Genomic DNA, 18,744 nt, shown 5'->3' on the forward strand with positions numbered 1-18,744 from the left:
AATAGGTTTCATTTTATTATACAGACTTTATTACTGTTTTCTCTCTCCTTAAAGAGAAATAAACTTGATGACAATTCATGTGGGTACAAATGATATTGCCAAAAGAAACCAAGAGAGCATTTCTAAAAGTCACAAAGTCTTTGTTAGGTGTCTGCAATAATTGCTACACCTCTGGTCTGGCTAATTTCTCTAATCTGTGATTTGTCCTTCACAGAGATACCACATTCCTATTCCTCAAGCCTTAATCTGATTACATCTGGACTCTGTTCTTGCATCTTAAAGCTGGGCTCAAGGAGTACCTACCAGAGAAGGCTTATACTGTTCCTCCCCAGCTTCTATTTCCTGCAGTTACTTGGTATTTACTCATTTCTCCAATAGGACATGAGCTCCCTGAGGAGGGATCATCATTTCTGTTTTTGCATCCTACTCCCTAATCCAGGACCTGAAACATGATAGTCACTTAAATGCTTCTATGAATGAAAGTATCACTTCTTAAAGAAATGGCTCAACTGTTTTTGGCTTCTATGTTCTACAAGAACAATAACTTTTGAACTGGAAAAGAGAACACAAAATGGGTAACAGCAAAGTGAAGACCAAAAAGCATAAAGGTAAAGAGAAAACAGAAAGGCCCTGCTTAAGTTCATGGCACTAGGATAAAGAATATCAAGTCCAGAGAATGGAAAAAGCAGACAGATATGACCACAGGCCCAGTATTTGTGACAGGCCATTAGGATTTTGAGGTTATCACACCCGACCTGGAAGAAGAATGTAGAGAAGTTACAATGTCCAGGTTATAAGAAGATGGGTTGGAGGAATTACAGGTGTAGTACAAGCCTGAGAAAGTTAGGACCTGAAGTTATCTTCAATTATCATAAGGACTATCAAGAGGAATTCACCTTCTTCTGCAGGACTCAAGAGGTCAAAATTAAGGCAGAAGCTCTTAAGAGGAAAAGTGAGGTTTGCCATAAGAAACAACTTCCTAGCCAAAAGAGCTGTCAGACGTAGAATGGACTCATAAGAGAAAGCTGGCAAGTTTGCCCGGTTTGAAAGTTTTTAAGTACAAGACAATAGAACAGGAATTATGAACTAGAACAGGGAAGCTTCTTGTTCTGATACAGCTTGGACTCAATAGCCTATGGGGTTTCTTCTCCCTCAGATTCTGTGAACCATAAATAGACTGGTCCATTGGCATGCTTCTACATTTTTTATGGAACATATACAAATATGGGAACCAACTATCATCTAGATCGTAATGCTTCCACTCACTAAGCATTCTTTTCAAAAAATTTTTAGATATTTTTCTGTATCCATTTTTTCTAAATATTTTCTGCTTTCCTAGGATCATATATTTGGAGTTGAAAGGATCTTTAAAGATCATACAAGCCATGATTAATTTTTAAAAGTGAGGAAATGAGGACAAAAGAGGCAAAGTGAATTGCCGAAATCCTGTTGACTAAAAATCCACTGCTTATTTCACTATGCTACATTGCCTCCCTCTTTGGTTGTCAGAGTACCCTGATTAATAATTTAACCTTTTTATATTTGAATCTTCAGCCTCTCCACTGAAAAAGCAGAAAGGAATAGGGACCAGAGACAATAAGCCCAAGCATTCTCCCTCACTGACTTTCTTTTCCTATTCAACTCTAGTAACTTATTTTCTCTTGTGTCATACTTGCTGACAATTAATAAAAGCGATGGGAGAAAAAAACTGCCATTTTTAAGATATATAAAATCATGAAACATACCCCCCAGCTGCAGCAGCATGAAGACAGGTCCTGCCAAAATCATCTGGAGTATCTATGTCAAATCCTACAAAAAAAAAAACTAAATCTTTAGTGACATAAAGCATAAACCAAAGTTCTATTAAAATAGTCCGTGGAGTTTTCATGCAAAAATATCATACACAACCTATTAGTGATAAGAGTTATAATAAGCAATAAATCTAGTATTCGTGAATATATAAAACCTTAGTGACGTAGAACATTGGAAAGAACTTTACATTTGTGATGATCTGTTCTAACTGTTATTTGAAATTTGACACAAATCTTAGAAAAGCCTGTAATTTTTCCCCCTAGATGTTTTACTTTACCTCTAGTTCCTACAGGAAGATATAAAGGTAATGCAAACAATCCTTTCATGCTTCTTCTATATCATGATTGTTATTACTAGTAAAAAAGCAAGAATTTAATCAGAATAAGGAAATAAGCTACCTTCAATATTTATTGAACAATATCAATAAATTAGGATATCAAGGGGAAAAAATACCTAATCAATACTCTATCTTCTACATTAATTTCCAACATACTCAAAGACTTTCCCAGGGCTTTAAAAATTTTTTAACTAATCAGTATCCTGGACCACATAGCATTCTGGTATGACTATCTGACTCCAAGACTGAATTTAGGACAAATACAGGTCTTTTGACTGACCTAATTTGGGAATTTCTACTGATTTTTTTGCTCTAATTAACAGTGTAACTTCTTGAAAATGGGAGATTGTCCTATCTATATCCATTTGTTTGACGAGTACTGCACCAGGTAGGAAATAAGTTCTTGACCTTTTTGTGGTACAGAGCCCATCTGGCAGAACCTGTGGGAATACTTAGAATACTGTTTGTTGTCCACATTCATAACTGAAGGAAATGCTAAACTTCAGTTGTTAGTTTAATAGAGTTGTTCTTTTAGTTTGCACTTGTGTATCAGATTTTAAGTTGTGAATTAGAAGAACCAATAGTTATCTCTTTCCATAGAGGTTAGTGAAAACAAAAAAAATTTTTTTCTTCCTCATCTTAAAGTTTGCATACCCCTCTGAAACCTATATTTCAGAAAATCTGGAGCTTCTCTGGATCCCAGGTTAAGAACTCTTGATTGTAGAAATAAGTCCTACCCTTCTCTCAGTAGACAATATAGTTTACTAAAATGTGATTTTAATTACATATTCAAAGACACAACAAATGTAACAATGGGGGAAAGAATTTATGACATAAATAGTTCAAACATTTCTTCTTAGCTTCATTTTCTTTTCAAAGACAGTTAATTTGGATGAATAAATACATCTAGCAACATTAATTAGAGCAAAGACTTGTGGACAATTATATTTTTTCCTCCTTTAAAAAAAGTCCACTTTAAAGATCAAAACTTTGAAATTGGGTGGGAAATAGTTGGTTACAAACAGAACAGTCATCTTTGTAAGTGATAAGAAGTTTTGTCAAACAAAAGATGTCAAGATTCATGATTTGCTTACCTGAAGAAAGAAGTTTCCTACAACAATCTGAGAAGCCACTTAATGCTGCCAAATGCAGAGGGAACATTCCATGTATGCCCCGCCTAAAGCAGATATTATGATATACCAATTACAATATGAGCAATATATATGCATTCCATTTTTTAAACTAAAAAAAATGTTGGAGTTAGTAGGATTAAAAACCTTAATACTAAAAAATAAACAACTTAGAATCAACAAAACTAAATTTTCATAGGTCTTTCAAGTTTGCTCAATTAAAAGCAGTTAAAAAAGGTAACTTGTTCTTTATTGACCTATATTCCTTTCCAGATAAAAAAATGAAAAGATGTTATCATAACAGCAAAGTTAATAACTACAAAGCCACATAAATTCATGTTTGGAAAGAAACAAAAACCAAGGTTTTCTTAAAATCGAAAAATTAACATGATTTTATTATCTCATATTCTCAAATTAAATTACAAGAGACCATTTAAAATCATTTTATCAACACAGAATTCAGAAAAATAGACTGATAATCAGGCAACCACTTCTTTCTTCAAATCCCATAACACAAATTTCCCTCAAATAATCAAGTAATATTGTAATGATTTATTTCATTTCATTCTGTACCACATAATCAGTCGCTATCCAATGTGACAACAGTGACTTACTTTGCTGTGTCAGCACCACTTGTAATGAGAGTGTTGATAAGTAGCTCATGGCCATATCGAGCTGCTATGTGCAAAGGAGTATTTCCATTCTTATCTTTACAGTCTATTTCTGCTCCTATAATAAAACACATCTACTTCAGATCCATATGGCTGCATACCAGGTTATATTAGATAGAAAGGAATAATTTATAGTTCTCTCTCAGTTCCTTCTAATTCACAATTTATACTGATATTCTTGCATAAACTAAAACAGCAATTCTTTCCCCCAATGTGAACAAATTTATACTTATTAAAATTATAAATATTAAAATTATTTCAGTAAAGATGTTATTTAGATTTTAATTCTCAGAAAATGGCTAAAGATCAAGTCAATTTAACTCAATTCAAATATTTATTAAGTGCTATATTCCTGTCATTCAAAAAAGATAACTATCACTTTCTTAATCTACATATTTTAAATTAATAAAGTAAATGTGAAACAGACAGCCATCAACATCTACAATAAAATAATTTCTAAGTAATGACAAAGAAATATCTATTACTCACTAATAATAAAGAAATTGATTTGCAAAAGTGACTGTCAATATTTAAGACTGCTTCTTTTTTCTAGATCTTGTTAAGAAAAAAACACAAGAGAAACAACTAAAAACTAATAAAAATAACAAAAGGCACATGAAAAAGAACGTTCTTAATGCTTACTGAGATTTGAAACCAAACATGGAGATATCTGCTCTATTCTAGCAATACTAATAACATGCAGGTGCCTTTCTTTTTTAAAAGAATATTAGTTTAGGGGGGCACTGGGTGGTTCAGTGGATTGAGAGCCAGGCCTAGAGACAAGAGGTCCTAGGTTCAAATCTGACCTCAGACACCTCCTAGTTGTATGATCCTGGGAAAGTCACTTAATCTCCATTGACTAGTCCTTACCATTCTTCTGCCTTAGAACCAATACAAAGTATTGATTCTAAGATGGAAGGTAAGGATTTTTTTTTTTAATGTGTTTACAACTACATCTGAAAATAGAAACAAAAATACTTTTTACCACTCTGGATAATGGTTTGTGATCTTGAGAATCTGCCATGGATTGCTGTCATGTGCAATGGTGTCTTTCCATCTTTGCTCTAAAGAAATAGAAGGAAAAGGAACAGTTACTCTACTTGTATTGTTACATATGTAATGTGCAGAAATACATACTATAATCAGACGGGTGGATTCTTTGTGCATAATTATGGTTTGACATTGAAATACTACAATTTTAAATTAAGATATTCAAAATTAAGCTGGAAGAAATAAAGAAAAAGGAATAACAACAATGACTTGGACTGACGATTGATTAAAATGACAGATTGGACCAAGCATTGGCTATAAGTTAGGAATGTCCAATTTTGACTTTCTAGAGTTTGGAACAAGTTTTACCAATATCAACTTCTTGACTGCACAGAATCATGGACACTAACTTGCCAGAACAAAAACGTGAGAGCATCAGATGTGTAGATCTTTTTCTTAGCTGAAGACCCAAGTATCAGAACCTGATGTGTTCCAACGGGATGAAGCACTGCTCTATAAAACCCTTCTGTGTTTGAAATTTTAAACAAATTAAAACTACTCTAATGAAGGCTATACGCAAGAGTATAATGCACACATTTTACTACAACACCTCTTCATATATACTTAAACACTGAGATCCTGGTTAAGCATAAAATTCATTGCTGAGGTCCTAAGTAAAAGAGGAAGTAGCAGAAGTAGATTAAAGAAATAAGGAAGTTTTAATATGTAATTCTAGACCTGTGAAATTTGAAAAATGAAAGCAGTTAAGTTCCTGAAAGACAACAAAAGATCTTGCTGTTTTTAAAATGCTATATGTAAAAGAAGATGTTCAGACTAGGGGCTGGTGGAAAGCATTCAATTACCAGGTTCACAAAACCATTCTATCATTACTAGACTGTAAATACCTTCAAGGCAGGGAGTTTGGGATTAGGAGAGCTGTACAATTTAATTTTTCTATTGCCAGAAACCAAGAGAATGACTAGTAAAAAGTATTCTTAACTTGGTATGTTTACTTAACTGAAGCACCAACTTGGATTTATGAAAGATTTATTTTTGCAATATATACATTAAAGAAAACTTAATGTTATTTACATAATCTAGATGTAATCAATGCCTTTAATAAGTTAAACATAATACGACATGGCCTGCAGAAAATGTTCTAACTGAAGAAAAGCCAACTCATCTTTGGAAAATGGAGGAAAAATTCACAACAGAGTTAATTTCCTGTATGCTAAAAACAATAGCCAGGAGGCTTTACCCTCTTGTTATACTGGAGAGTATAATAGCAGTTCAGTAGCAGCAAGCTTTCTACTTTAGAGTGACAGAGATAAAAGGCCATACAGAAGCTTCTCTTTCTTTGGGGGACTGTAACTAATCTCCAGGATGGGAACAAAGACTAGACCTTTGGTTTTATTGATCTAGGGAACTCCTGGATGGAGATATTCCCACCAGCAATTCAAATTAGCATCTTTTCTGCCATTTACACTTTTCAGAGAGTTCTTCAAAACCAAGAAGTTAAGTAACTTGCCCGGGTACCATGGCTGCATGTCAGATATGGGGCTTGGACCCTGTTTTTTGTAACTGCCCTTTGCACCATGATCCCTGATGTAAGGGTTGGTGATGCAGAGAACCAAGGGCTGGACCTGGAGTCAGAAGACTGGAGTTCAAATCTGGCCTCGGATACTTCCTAGCAAATTACTTAGTTGCTGCCTCCGTTACCTCAGCTACAAAATGGGGATAATAACAGTATTCACCTTGCAGGGTTGTGTGAAAATCCAATGAGATCATATCAGTAAAGCCCTTGGGCACACAGTGTCTGTCACAGAATTGCTGCTTAATAAATGATTGTTCCTTCCCTCTTATATTTTCAGTCTCAATTAAGATCCTCAAAATTATTTCATGATACCTTCCCTTCTTTAGTGGATCCCAAACATCAAAGTAAGGAATAGTGATTTAGAATACTGGCAAAAGATTTGTTACTAACATTTAACCAAAGTGCTTCCTATATTTTAGGCTTTGTTTTATTTACAAATTCTCAAAATACTTATCATTTAACTTTGTAGTTGTTTTATTGGGCATAAGATCATGGACTAGCATAGGAATGCATGATAAATAAATCATGAAGCAATTGGTAAAAATATCTCTGAATAACTAAAAGCTCATTTCATTTCACTTAGTGGGCAGGATGCTTGAGGTTTTGGTAGCATGTTTTCCCAGGGAAAAACAAAGAAAAATAGTGTTTTAATTTGACTCCACCCTCAGTGATCTCTAGATCTTCTCAAATCACAAAAATTATAAAAATAAGTTTTAACAATGCTAAAAAATTAGGAAATTATTCTTTATATTTAAAATCCTGATGTAAACATTTAAATTGTGAATAGAGACCAACTTTCAAAAACAATTTAAAGGACAGCTTTATTGTTCTTGTTATACCTTCATGTTCACATCTGCCCCATTACCAACCAGGAGTTCCAAACACAGGGCACCATGTGTTGATGCTGCAGCAAAGTGTAAGGGAGTAAATCCTTTTTCATTCATCTGATTTACATGAGCACCACAGTCTATGAGTTCATTCACAACAACGTCTTGCCCATTATAGCAGGCTACATGAAGAGGTGTATTTCCATAGGCATTTGGTTCATTCATCTATCAGAAGAAAGAGGAGAGTTTGTGAGCAGGTCTGCAGTACTCCATTCTATACTTGTTCTGCTGAACTAAAAGGAAGGAAGGTCTGGGTTCTAATATCAAGCTGTCTAGCCTTATCTTTTTAAGCCTCAGATCTGGACTAAAGTTTTAGGGCACACTGCACTTGGGAGTCAGAAGACTTGAATTGAAATTCTCTGCCAAAGATATTAGCTATGTGACTTTGGTCAAGTCCCTTAATCCCTCTGTGCCTTAGTTTCCTCTTCTGTAAAACAAGTAATTATGCCACTTCCCTTACAAGGCTGTCAGTGTACATGTGTCTAACTGCTTTCTCTTTTCTTCATTAACTTCCTACTTCCGTGTTTTACTTGTGCATAGCTATATACTTAGGAAATATAATCAAGTTTGTTAGAAATTACACAAGGAAAACGAGCCAAACGGGCCCTCTCTTGGGTACAGCACAGAAGCACCAGTGTGTAACACTTATCTTGTTTGCTTGAAAAGGTTTTTGCTTCCTCCAATTCTCAGCTGTATTTCAGATGCCTGAAATTGCTGGATAAGTGAGGTGTTTCTAAGAAGGTATTGGATCAATCATAATAAAACTAACTTTTTCGACAAGCTGTTCAGTAGAAAGATAGAATCTCCTGGACCCTACAGCAGAAACAGAGGTGAAGAACTTATGACTGCATTTAATGGAAAAATTTCTACTAATGAAGGTACTCATGCTAGAAGAATATTTCAGGGTGGTCTATAATTCCCAAGTATACTCAAACTTGTGCAGAGTACCTAAATTGTGTCACAGTCCATTAGTTTGTGAGCTCCATGAGGGCTTGGGCTGTCTTTTGCCTCTTTTTGTACCTTCAACCTTCAGCACAGTTCTGGGCAGACAGAAGGTGCTTAATAAATGTTTTCCAAATTGAATAGTGGCTAATGGTGGTTAATTTCATACTTAAAGACCACATTCAGACAAAAGGAAAGAACCATTAAAACATGGGGAAAAGGTCTCCATTGCATTGCCAATAATACCCAATTTTGTACTATCATTTCTGAAGCTTCCCTGTACTTACATCAACACCAAGGTCTAGAAGATACTTTACAACACTGATCATTCCACTAGATGCAGCAGCATGAAGTGGTGTGTATGACTTCTTATCTTTACATGTGACTTCAGCTCCATGAGTTACAAGCAATTTTACAACTTCAATGTGACCTGGAATTAGTGGGTAAAGATAACAATATAATCTTTTTCACTGGTAGTTTTTAAAACCATTTCAAAAATGGAATACATAATCAATAAATATACACATGTATCCTACTAGTCTATTCTTTTTATACACATTTATGCATATATATGTATATATAAAATCATTCGATATGTATAGCAACAAATCAACAATGTCCTAGAATTATCCCTGATAAGAAAATCCAGAAAAGGTTAGAGTGAGTTCTTTGTCTGGATCTGGTCAGCACAGGGATATCTACTGATACTAGATACAGGATGAGGGCAAGTAAACAACACCCTGTCTGGAGCATGCCAGTGTTCAGGGAGAGGAAGTGTACCAGAAGAAGTTGCAGATACAGAAAAGGCCATCTCCAGACTCATATGGGGCACTGTGAAAGGGTCAAATGAAATCCTGCAGTTTCCTGCAGTTTATCATTGTCCACTGCTCAGTTATGGGTCACAGATCCAGAGCAAACCAAGAAAAGCATCTACAAATGGGGTAGTTTCTAGATATGGAGATATTAGGTGGTAGCAATAAAGGAGGAAACTTGGAAGCAAGCAGTAAGAGGTAGCTCAGATCTTAGGAGCAGAGTGAAGTCTCAATTCCAGCTTCTAGCCCCATCTGAAGTCAGTTAGAGGAATAACAAGACCAAGTGGGACCCTAAAATTCGATCCATCTTAACCAATGAAACTATCCAACTGGCTAATAGGGTATAAGTGCAGTAAGTAATCTACTGTTGCTTTTACTGAAATCAAGGTCAGAATTTTGCAGAGGTCACACCAGAAGAAAAATAAATCAGACTTTGCCGTGACACAGACTACTCGGGAAGCTCAGAAAGCCAGAATGTCCCTGGAATAATGCAACATAAAATAAATACCTCAAAAAACATTAATAGGATAAGATCTACCCTTCAGAAGTATGACAGGTCCCAGACCTCACATCAAGTCTAAAATCAAGAAACAGGCTAAAAGAGTGAGCAAAAAACAAAACAACATACACACACGACCAAAATGAACTATTTATGGTGAGAGGGACATTCAAGACACAAATGTAGAAGAAGAGAATGACTCCAAAATACCTACAAACAATTTGTTAGAGAAAAACAGCTTGGGTGCAAACAATAAAAATTCTTGGAAGAGATGAAGAGATAAAAAGGTTACAAAATATTTTAATTAACAAGTGTGTGTGTGTGAGTAAAAAGAGTGGTAACTAGATGAGGCTCAGTGGATAGAGAATCAGGTCGAGAAACGGAGGTCTTGGGTTTAAATCTGGCCTCAGACACTTCTAGCTCTGTGACCCTCGGCAAGTCACTTAACATTCATTTCCTAGCCCTTACTGTTCTTCTGCCTTGGAACTAATACTTAGTATTGAGGATAAGATGGAAGGTAAGGATTAAAAAAAAAGGAAGAAAATGGAAAGTATCTCATAGCAAAAACAAATGACCTAGAAAAAAGATCAAGGAGAAAAAAAAATTAAGGATTATCAGACTATCTGAATGCTCTGACTTCCCCCCTCTTTTGAGGTTTAAAAACAGGAGTTAAGGGAAATATAAAAAATTAATTATGAACAATGATAAAGGATAAAAAAAGAATAAACTGCTTCCTTTCAAATATAGGAAGATGATACATGTGTTTATTCTGAACCATATCATGGGGGTGAGGGGGGGTGATAGGGGATGACGACACAAAAGACAGACACAAGGCCTAGGAATGATTCAGTTGAACAATTTGGTGTCTTGATGATCTTAAGATCATCAAAAGACAGAAATAATACACTGTGAGGTAAGGTAAAGAAAGGTTAGGTAAGATTATCTCAAATAATCTACAGGATATAATCTACAGGATATGTAGGTAGGAGTCTTTACAAATATAGGAGGATGGAACAATTGACACTTCAGCCTCACTTTTACTTAAATTGGTCAAAGGGGTTGCCCATAAACTTGGAAATGGCTAACAAGCGTTCTCTCCCCCTTCCCCCCCAAATGGTGCTAGGCAAATTGAAAGGCTGTGATTTATTCCTGAGATGTGAGGACAGCTTGATGGGTGGAGAAAACTGTATATAAGTGGAAGCCTGAGAGAGATTCGAGATCTTCATTCTTGCTCATTCACTGCTTGGCAGATTCTTGGGGTTCTTCATGCTTGGTGGCCTTGAGCCAGTATGAGCTCTGGTGGGATTCTTGGCAGTCATGGCCTTGTATGTGCTGAAAGTTCTTGGCAGTTTTTCAGTGTCTTTGGCTTCCTGGTCTGGGCTTTGGATTATGGTGAGATTTGCATTCGGATTCACATTCAAGGTCTGGAGGCAGTAGGATTAGGCCTTAGGATATTTTTAGCTAGCTGATATTTTCTACCTTCTTCCTATATTTCCCACTTTAATATCTCTACCTTGCTGCAAATAAAGCTACTAACAGTCTACTGGCTCATAGTTTAAGTTTAACTTTTATAAACAGCGATCACAACAATTCTTTATTATTTTTGTCAAACCAAATTTTTAATTATTATATTTGGCCACTCAATTTTAATTATTATAATATGTAACTTACTCTTGCTTTATATCTCAGGATATGTGAGATTTAAAATGGTTGAGGTCTTAAACTGTAGTGATTAAAATAGTGGAAGATATAAATTGTGATAGATATGAGAGGGTGAGTAAATTTGACCGCAGAAATATGTTTCACTACAGTGTCTTGGGTTTTAAAATCAAATATAAGGTGGTCGCCAGGGAAATATTCCCAAATACCCAAGTCAATTGGGTTTTATAGAGATTTTAATTAACAATACAATGAGTAATCAAAGAAAGAGAGAGAGAGTAAGGAAGGAATAAGTATGAAGGGCCTCAAGCCAATATGGCCTAGACCTGAGTCTTAAAAGAGAAATCAGTCAGTTTTTTAACACTCACCACAAGGTCTGACTAAACAAGGATACTAGTGACACCAGGCCAGCACCCTTCCTCAAAGAGTCTTCCAGCCAGAGATTGTTTCAAAGGGCCTCTCTCAAGAGCAGCCAGAGCTCCTATCCCAGAGGGACAGAGCCCCTCAGAGGAGCTCCTCAAGGAGCTCTCCTTCAGAATGAGATTTCCTCCAAGAGTACTTCTCCTCAAAGAGATCTATCTCCAAGGAAAGAGCCCTCAAGCACCAGTCCTCAAGGAAATGAGTCTCTCAGAATGAGATCCTCCAGAATGAGAATGAGAAATCGAGATCCCTGAATGAGATCCAAGCTCTTTTTTTTAAGGGCAAAATTTCCTCTGTCACCTCCCCTAAGTCCTTACATCTATCAATCACTGTAGATGTTTCTAAAGGACTGCCCATTTTGAATTCACAGCTGAGTAGTTTTAATCTCTTTAGTAAGTCAGAAAAAAATGCTGCTGTGTTGACAAATTTCATTAAGAAAAAACCTCTGAATAAGTTATCACCCTTTTAGGTTTAAGTAGTTTACAAGTTGCCCCACCTATATGGGTACCTAGCATCCCATTGTATCAATTTTAAAAACAGGCATGACTCAAAGAACTTCTTGTCCTTTCCATAAGCATGGGTCAAAGCACTTTCATTGTTTTGAAGGAGTTTTCTGTCCTAAAGCAGTCTTAAGTAGGGTGGAGTAGGGATATTCCCAAGGCAAGGAGTTTTCACACTTAAGTAGAATTCTCACTATCTGCTAGGGAATTTTTTTTTTAAGTAGAAGATTCCCCAATGGGGAAATTTCCAACATTCATAAGTCTGAGAAATTTTGAGGTTTACAGTTATAGTAACTCAGGTCTTCCTGACTCCAAGTCTAGCACTATCCACTGTGCCACTAGCTACTCCAGAATAAAGGAAAAAACCAAATGAAATGATTTCAGAAAAAAAAATCATAAGAAATGGCACAAAACTGAAGAAAGTTGAAGGAAAATAATATATATGAGTAAAATAATGGAAATTGAAATGAAATGATCACTCTCAACTTTATAGTGAAAAGAGCTATGAAAATGCACTTCTTTCCAAAGATGGATGGTGGGAGGTAGGGGAGGAAATTCAAGGAGAGGGAGAGAATAGTGTATATAATCAACTATAATTAATATGATGGTGGGTTTTGTTACAAAAGAACCTACTGTGTGACCAGGGAAGGACTGGATTTAGAAATGATTGTGATGTAAAAACAAAAGATATTAGATAAAAAAATGAAAAACTTTCATATGGAGGCAAAAAAGTCAAGAACCTCAAGAGAAAAAATGAAAAGAAATGGAAACAAAAGGGGGGATCAGACTTTAGACTAAACTACCTATCAATAATCATTAAAAAAATTTGATACTGGTTAAAAATAAGAAAGCTCAATTAATGGAGAAAAGAATACATAATACTGTAAGGGGTAAATTTAGGGTTTTTGTTTTTTTTAACTAATATATTATACTATGGTCGCCAGGGATTTAATTTAATCCCAATAAAAATACTCAAGTCAGTTTGGGAATTTTATGGTGGTTTAATTAATAATAATATAGAGAGAAGGAATTAAGAAGAGAGGGAAAAGGGCATAAGATTTCTCCGGCCTAGCCTGAGCCTAGTTCAGAGATCTTCCAGACATGAGGCCTCCTCCAAGATTTAATCTAACTCAGCTTCCAGCCATGAGGCCTTCCTGGAGAGGGGCCTCCTAGGAGGATAGCATTTATGAAAGATAAAGGAAAAAAAGGAATCAGCCTAAACTCCAAAAGAGCTCAGGGAAATCACCTCACCTGACCCATGCCAAGACGCCAAGACACCAAAAAGTTGCCACAAGCCAAACCACTAGTCGAACACAATGTCTCCGAGAGAGAGAGACCCTGAGACTCCTCTGCCGCCAAAAAAAGAACAGCAAGAGGAAGTGATGTGAATATATAGACTTTCTTTTTACATCACTTCCTGTGTCTCACATGTACCAATGGTAGCTTAAGCTTGACTTCAGATAGCCCAGGGGGTCTGTCAGTTGTTTCTGATTTTTCATTTGCTAGCACATGTCTGTCATAGGCCATCCTTCTCAACACTTAATCCTCAAGTAGGGGTATATACATTCCCGATTGCTAGACTAAGCAGGGTGGAGTAAATCTAAAATTCACAATATACACAAGCAATGTATCTAATACTACAGTACTCAATAAAAAGAAAAGTCGCAGGTACTAGGATAACAACTCACTGAATGATAACAATAGTTAAAGGAAGAAAAGTGTCAACTAATTTTTAAAAATAAAATAAAGAGAACAGAAGATATTCAGAAGGTAAAGAAAAAAGGCAGTATTGGAATTAGGTGAAATCCAAGTTATGTAACAAAGATATACACAATGAGAAAAATAAATAGTATATTGATCAGAAAATCTGTCTTCTGTTGTTTTTCAGTCATGTCTGACTCTTTGTGACCCCATTTTTCCCCTTGGTTTTCTTGGCAAAGATACTGGAATGGTTTTCCATTTTCTTTTCCAGTTCATTTTACAGAGGAGAAAACTTTTGAGACAGAGTTAAATGTCTCCGGCTCACATAGCTAGTTAAATATGTGAGGCAATACTTCCTGACTTCCAGTCCTGGGGGTCTAGCCACTGTGCCTAGTATATGCTCCAGTTTTACAAATAATCCCCCTTTTTCTTTATATACTGAAATATTTGTGTTTGTTGGGTTTTCAATAAGTATAGAATTTTACAAAAAAGGTTTTTAAAGCTATGGGGGAAAAGTCCTAAATTAAACCAAAAAATATTTACTAACTCACATAGACCCAGTATTATGGCAGACATTTTATTTAAAGGAAGACACTTGGAGGGATATTCCTTGAAATAATTCAAAATATAATTTTCAATGTGAGGAAATGTTTTTTCCCCCCTAAGGGAAAGCTTTCAGAAAGATTATTTTATTTTCAGAAGATTCATGCAGCAAATAAATATTATAAATGCAACAGATCTGCAAATGATTTAGGGCCAGTCAAAACTTTCATGAGTAAAAGATCCCATGAATTCAATGAATATATGATAAAATTCAAAATTTGCTTTTTAAAAAACTCAGAAAATTCCTTTTGCAAAGAAATTATACAGAAAATGCATGAGATGATTCTTGTTCATCTACCTAATTGCTTACATGTCCTCTGGAGTGTCTTTTTTTTTTTTAAACCAATTACATGTAATAAGTTTCCACACAAGTTTCCTACTCATTTCCTTCCCCTTCCCTTTCCCCTAGTGCTGGCAGGCGATTCAATCGGGGTTATATATGTATTATCATGAAAAACATACTTCTATATTGTTCATTTTTATAAGTTAGTAATCTTATAAAACCAAAATCCCAAAACATAAACCTAAACAAACAACTGAAAAATTGTATGCTTTCATCTGCATTCTGACTCCATCAGTTCTCTGGATAGTATTCCTTGTCCTATGACCCTCAGAATTGTCCTGGATCATTGCAGTACCAATAATAGCCAAGTCTATCACAGTTGATCATTCTACAATATTGCTGCGACTGTGTACAATGTTCTCCTGGTTCTGCTTATTTCATTCTGCATTAGTTCAAGAAGGTCCTTCCAATTCTTTCTGAAGTCATCCTGTCCCCATCATTCCTTACAGCAAGTAATATTACATCGCCATCATATACCACAACTTGTTCAGTCATTTCCCAACTGATGGTCATCCTTTTAATTTCCAATTCTTTGTACCACAAAAAGGGCAGCTATAAATATTTTTGTACATGTAGGTAAGGACATAGGCTTAAGTATTACTGGAACAAAGGGAATGCTCTGTTTTTTAGCCCTTTGAGTATAATTCCAAATTGCCCTCTAGAGTGGTTGGATCAGTTCACAGCTCCACCAGCAATGCATTAGTGTTCCCCAATTTTGCTATGTCACCCCCAACATTTATCATTTTTGAGGAAGCACTGTTTAGGGATCCTTGATGAAATGCGGGAGAAAAGGAGTGGAGAAGAGAAGTGCAAGTAGGGTATCTGATGAAAACTGCCATACTAACTGGCTGGTAGTCTGAACTTGACATATATAAAATAGTCACCATTTGGATCTGGACAAGGAAAATTACTTCAATTGTATAAAAAGAATTGACTAACAAAACAGCCTACTGGTAGACAGAGTTGGGTGAGATAAATACATTATGAAAGACCATGGCCAAGAGTTAAGGAGAGTCTGTAAATAAGATTTGGATTTACAAATAGAGAAGCGTAGCTGGCCACCCTCAAATCAAATGTGTTGTCATCATTTCAAGGATGTATAAGTAGAGAGCTAACATTCTTCCCCCTCCTCCTGTGGAAATGTAAAGGATAATTTTAGCATTGTGACCTTAGTGGAGTAGTTTTAAAATTCACAGAAACTGTGTCAATCTTAATCTGCCTCAATGTTTTGAAATTTGAATGCATTTTTTCCAAATGTGCATAAATATAAGAGTTGCAAGGCATAGCTTATAGGCACTGAAGTGGCCTACATCATACTTATACCTAATTTTAAAAAAAATAAATAAAAACAAAACAACCAAAAAATCCCCAGATGTCCTAAGCAACATTTACTTTATTCTGGGCAAGTACAACTAGAGGCAGCTTACTGCTTCTTCCTTCCTACCTTCCTTTATCTGTCATCAGCCAAGTCTTGGAGCAAGAAAGATTTTGCATAAGTAATTCACACATTCTTTAACATAATTTGCCCCTGCTAGGTTTTACACATTAAAAAAAAAAGTACTTCCATTTCATCATTTATTTAGGATAATTATGCTTAAACAGACACAGATTACATTGCATATATATTGTATGTATATATACACTCATACTGGAGGGAGCAATATGTATTCATTTCTTCACCATACACAGACTCAAGCAAAGCACTTTAAAGTTGCCACAGTACTCCCCATATCTATTGTATAGTAGATTACTATGTTGAAACCAATCTCCTGATCCCAAGTCTTGATCTAAAGATTTAGTTAGTAAAATAAGCAATCAATTATTGAGGAGAAACAGTCAAGTGCCATGATAAGGCATTATACTTGGATTTAGGAATTCAAGTCAATGAGCATTTACTATGCACCTATCTTAAGGCACTGAACTGAGCCCTGGGGATCTAAACAAAGGCAAACAAACAGCTCCTGCTCTCAAGGAGCTCACAGTTTAATGGGGAGATAACATATAAATAGCTGTATACAAACAAGATATATGAAGAATTGAAGAAAATGAACAGATAGAAGGTGAAATCATTTAAGAGTTTCATGGAAGGATTCTTTCAGAAAATGAGATTGTAGCTAGTAATTGAAGGAGGCCATGGAAACTAGGAGGTAGAGATGAGGAAGGAGAGCATTCCAGGCATGGAGGAAAGCCAGATAAAGGGGTCAGAGTCCAATGATGAAGGATCTTGTGTGAGAAATAACAAGGTGGTCAGTCTGGAGCAATGATTACATTGAAGGGAATGAGATAAAAGAAAACCAAAAAGCAGCAAGAGGCCAAGTTATGAAATCTTTTAAAAATGAAAGAGGATTTTATATTTGGTCTTGGAGATAATAGAGTTATGAATAAGGATTTCATCAAAGAGAGATATGATGGGGTTAGATCAGCTTCTTGGTCAAGGAGACTTTATACAAAATGACCAACTGAAAGTTATTGTAATAGTCTAGCACTGCCAGAAAGAAGGGGAAATATATAATGTTCTAAAGGTAAAAGACTTGAGTTGGAATCTGGCCTTAGTCACTACCTGTATACCAAGTCACTTAACCGTTACAACCTCAATGCTCTTATCTGTAAAATATGGATATAAACCTTAAAAGACTATATGAGAGCTGCTATTGTTACTATTTATTATTATCAATAGGGTTGTTAGAAATGTAAGAAGCCTAGGAATGAGGACAAATCCTTTATCAAATTTCCTGTAACCCCAGTTAACTCTACGGTTTTACAACTAACAAGAAGAATAATTATAAATGCTTAAAATAAATATATTTTGAAGAGTACATTATTTATATATTTATGATACATTATTCATCTATGAAGCTTAACCAATGATATAGAGTTTTTTGAAAAAAATCTAATGTGAAAATATCTATACCTAAATTAGGGACAAACCTGTATGTAATTTCTCCAGTTATAATAGTCAGTTATGTTTAGTGTACAAATACAACCTTCAGTAAGAATTACAGAAGTTAAGTATCAGGTTGCTGAATTGTATTATTTCTTTCTCCCACTATTTATCATAGAATCCTGGGACTTGCAGGCAATTTAAATGAGATCATGCAGCCTAAGATTCAAATTAGTTTAATAGCACTATTGAATTCATAACATCCTTTTGAGTTGCTCAATGGTACAGTGGATAGAGAAGAGTGCTGGACCTGGAATCAGGAAGACCCAAGTTGATGCTATATTTTTAGTATCATTACATTATGCCTGCCTAAGTTGAGAACCAACTTATACAACCAGTGGGTTAGCAATGGAGAACCTTGCTCTCAACAGAGGATCAAATGAAAGGGGACAATTAAATACATTATATAATTAACAGTTCATATTAACAAAATAATTTAAAGTAACACTGAACACAGTCTGCCAATAATATTATGCATAAAATCTATGCAAACTAGTTTCTTCATTTTGTACTTTCATTTCTTCCTTAACTTTTAAAAAATGATTAAGTCGGCCATTCATTCACAAGGACTAGAAAATGCAACTTAAAAAACAAAAGTTAAGACACATACCCATATATGCTGCCCAATGAATAGCACGTCTGTCTTTCTTGTCAAATGCATTTATATTGGCACCTCTGGACAGCAACAAATTGACCATCTGGGATAAACAATATAATTTCATATTAGTACATAAAAGTGAGCTGTTTCTTAGTCCCTATAATGACACTAAGCAGATACCTGTAGGCAAGGTCCTCAACTTCTACAGGCTTCAGTTACTTCATATTCAAAATGAGGGGAACAGGACTAGAAAAAAAGAGTTCCTAAACTTTTTTGAGAGTACACAGATTGCTTTTTAAATGTAA

The 18,744-nt window shown here is 35.4% G+C and overlaps 1 protein-coding gene across 3 annotated transcripts in view; it reads right to left on the bottom strand.

The window, feature by feature from the left end:
- The window catches only part of ANKRD28 (ankyrin repeat domain 28), a 198,939-nt gene that overhangs the window by 52,187 nt on the left and 128,008 nt on the right, over nucleotides 1–18,744 (bottom strand). For 2 of the 3 annotated variants that reach the window (XM_007505124.3, XM_007505123.3), the window contains exons 6-12: nucleotides 18,452–18,539; nucleotides 8,651–8,793; nucleotides 7,374–7,586; nucleotides 4,936–5,014; nucleotides 3,894–4,008; nucleotides 3,244–3,326; nucleotides 1,746–1,809 (exon numbers count right to left, since the gene is read on the bottom strand). In XM_007505124.3, the coding sequence (XP_007505186.1) occupies nucleotides 1,746–1,809; nucleotides 3,244–3,326; nucleotides 3,894–4,008; nucleotides 4,936–5,014; nucleotides 7,374–7,586; nucleotides 8,651–8,793; nucleotides 18,452–18,539 (785 nt within the window). Of the gene's footprint in view, nucleotides 1–1,745; nucleotides 1,810–3,243; nucleotides 3,327–3,889; nucleotides 4,009–4,935; nucleotides 5,015–7,373; nucleotides 7,587–8,650; nucleotides 8,794–18,451; nucleotides 18,540–18,744 lie in introns of those variants that run through there. The other variant, XM_007505125.3, reaches the window with a different exon arrangement.

Source organism: Monodelphis domestica, chromosome 5 (genome assembly GCF_027887165.1).
Source record: "Monodelphis domestica isolate mMonDom1 chromosome 5, mMonDom1.pri, whole genome shotgun sequence".
NCBI lineage: Eukaryota > Metazoa > Chordata > Mammalia > Didelphimorphia > Didelphidae > Monodelphis > Monodelphis domestica.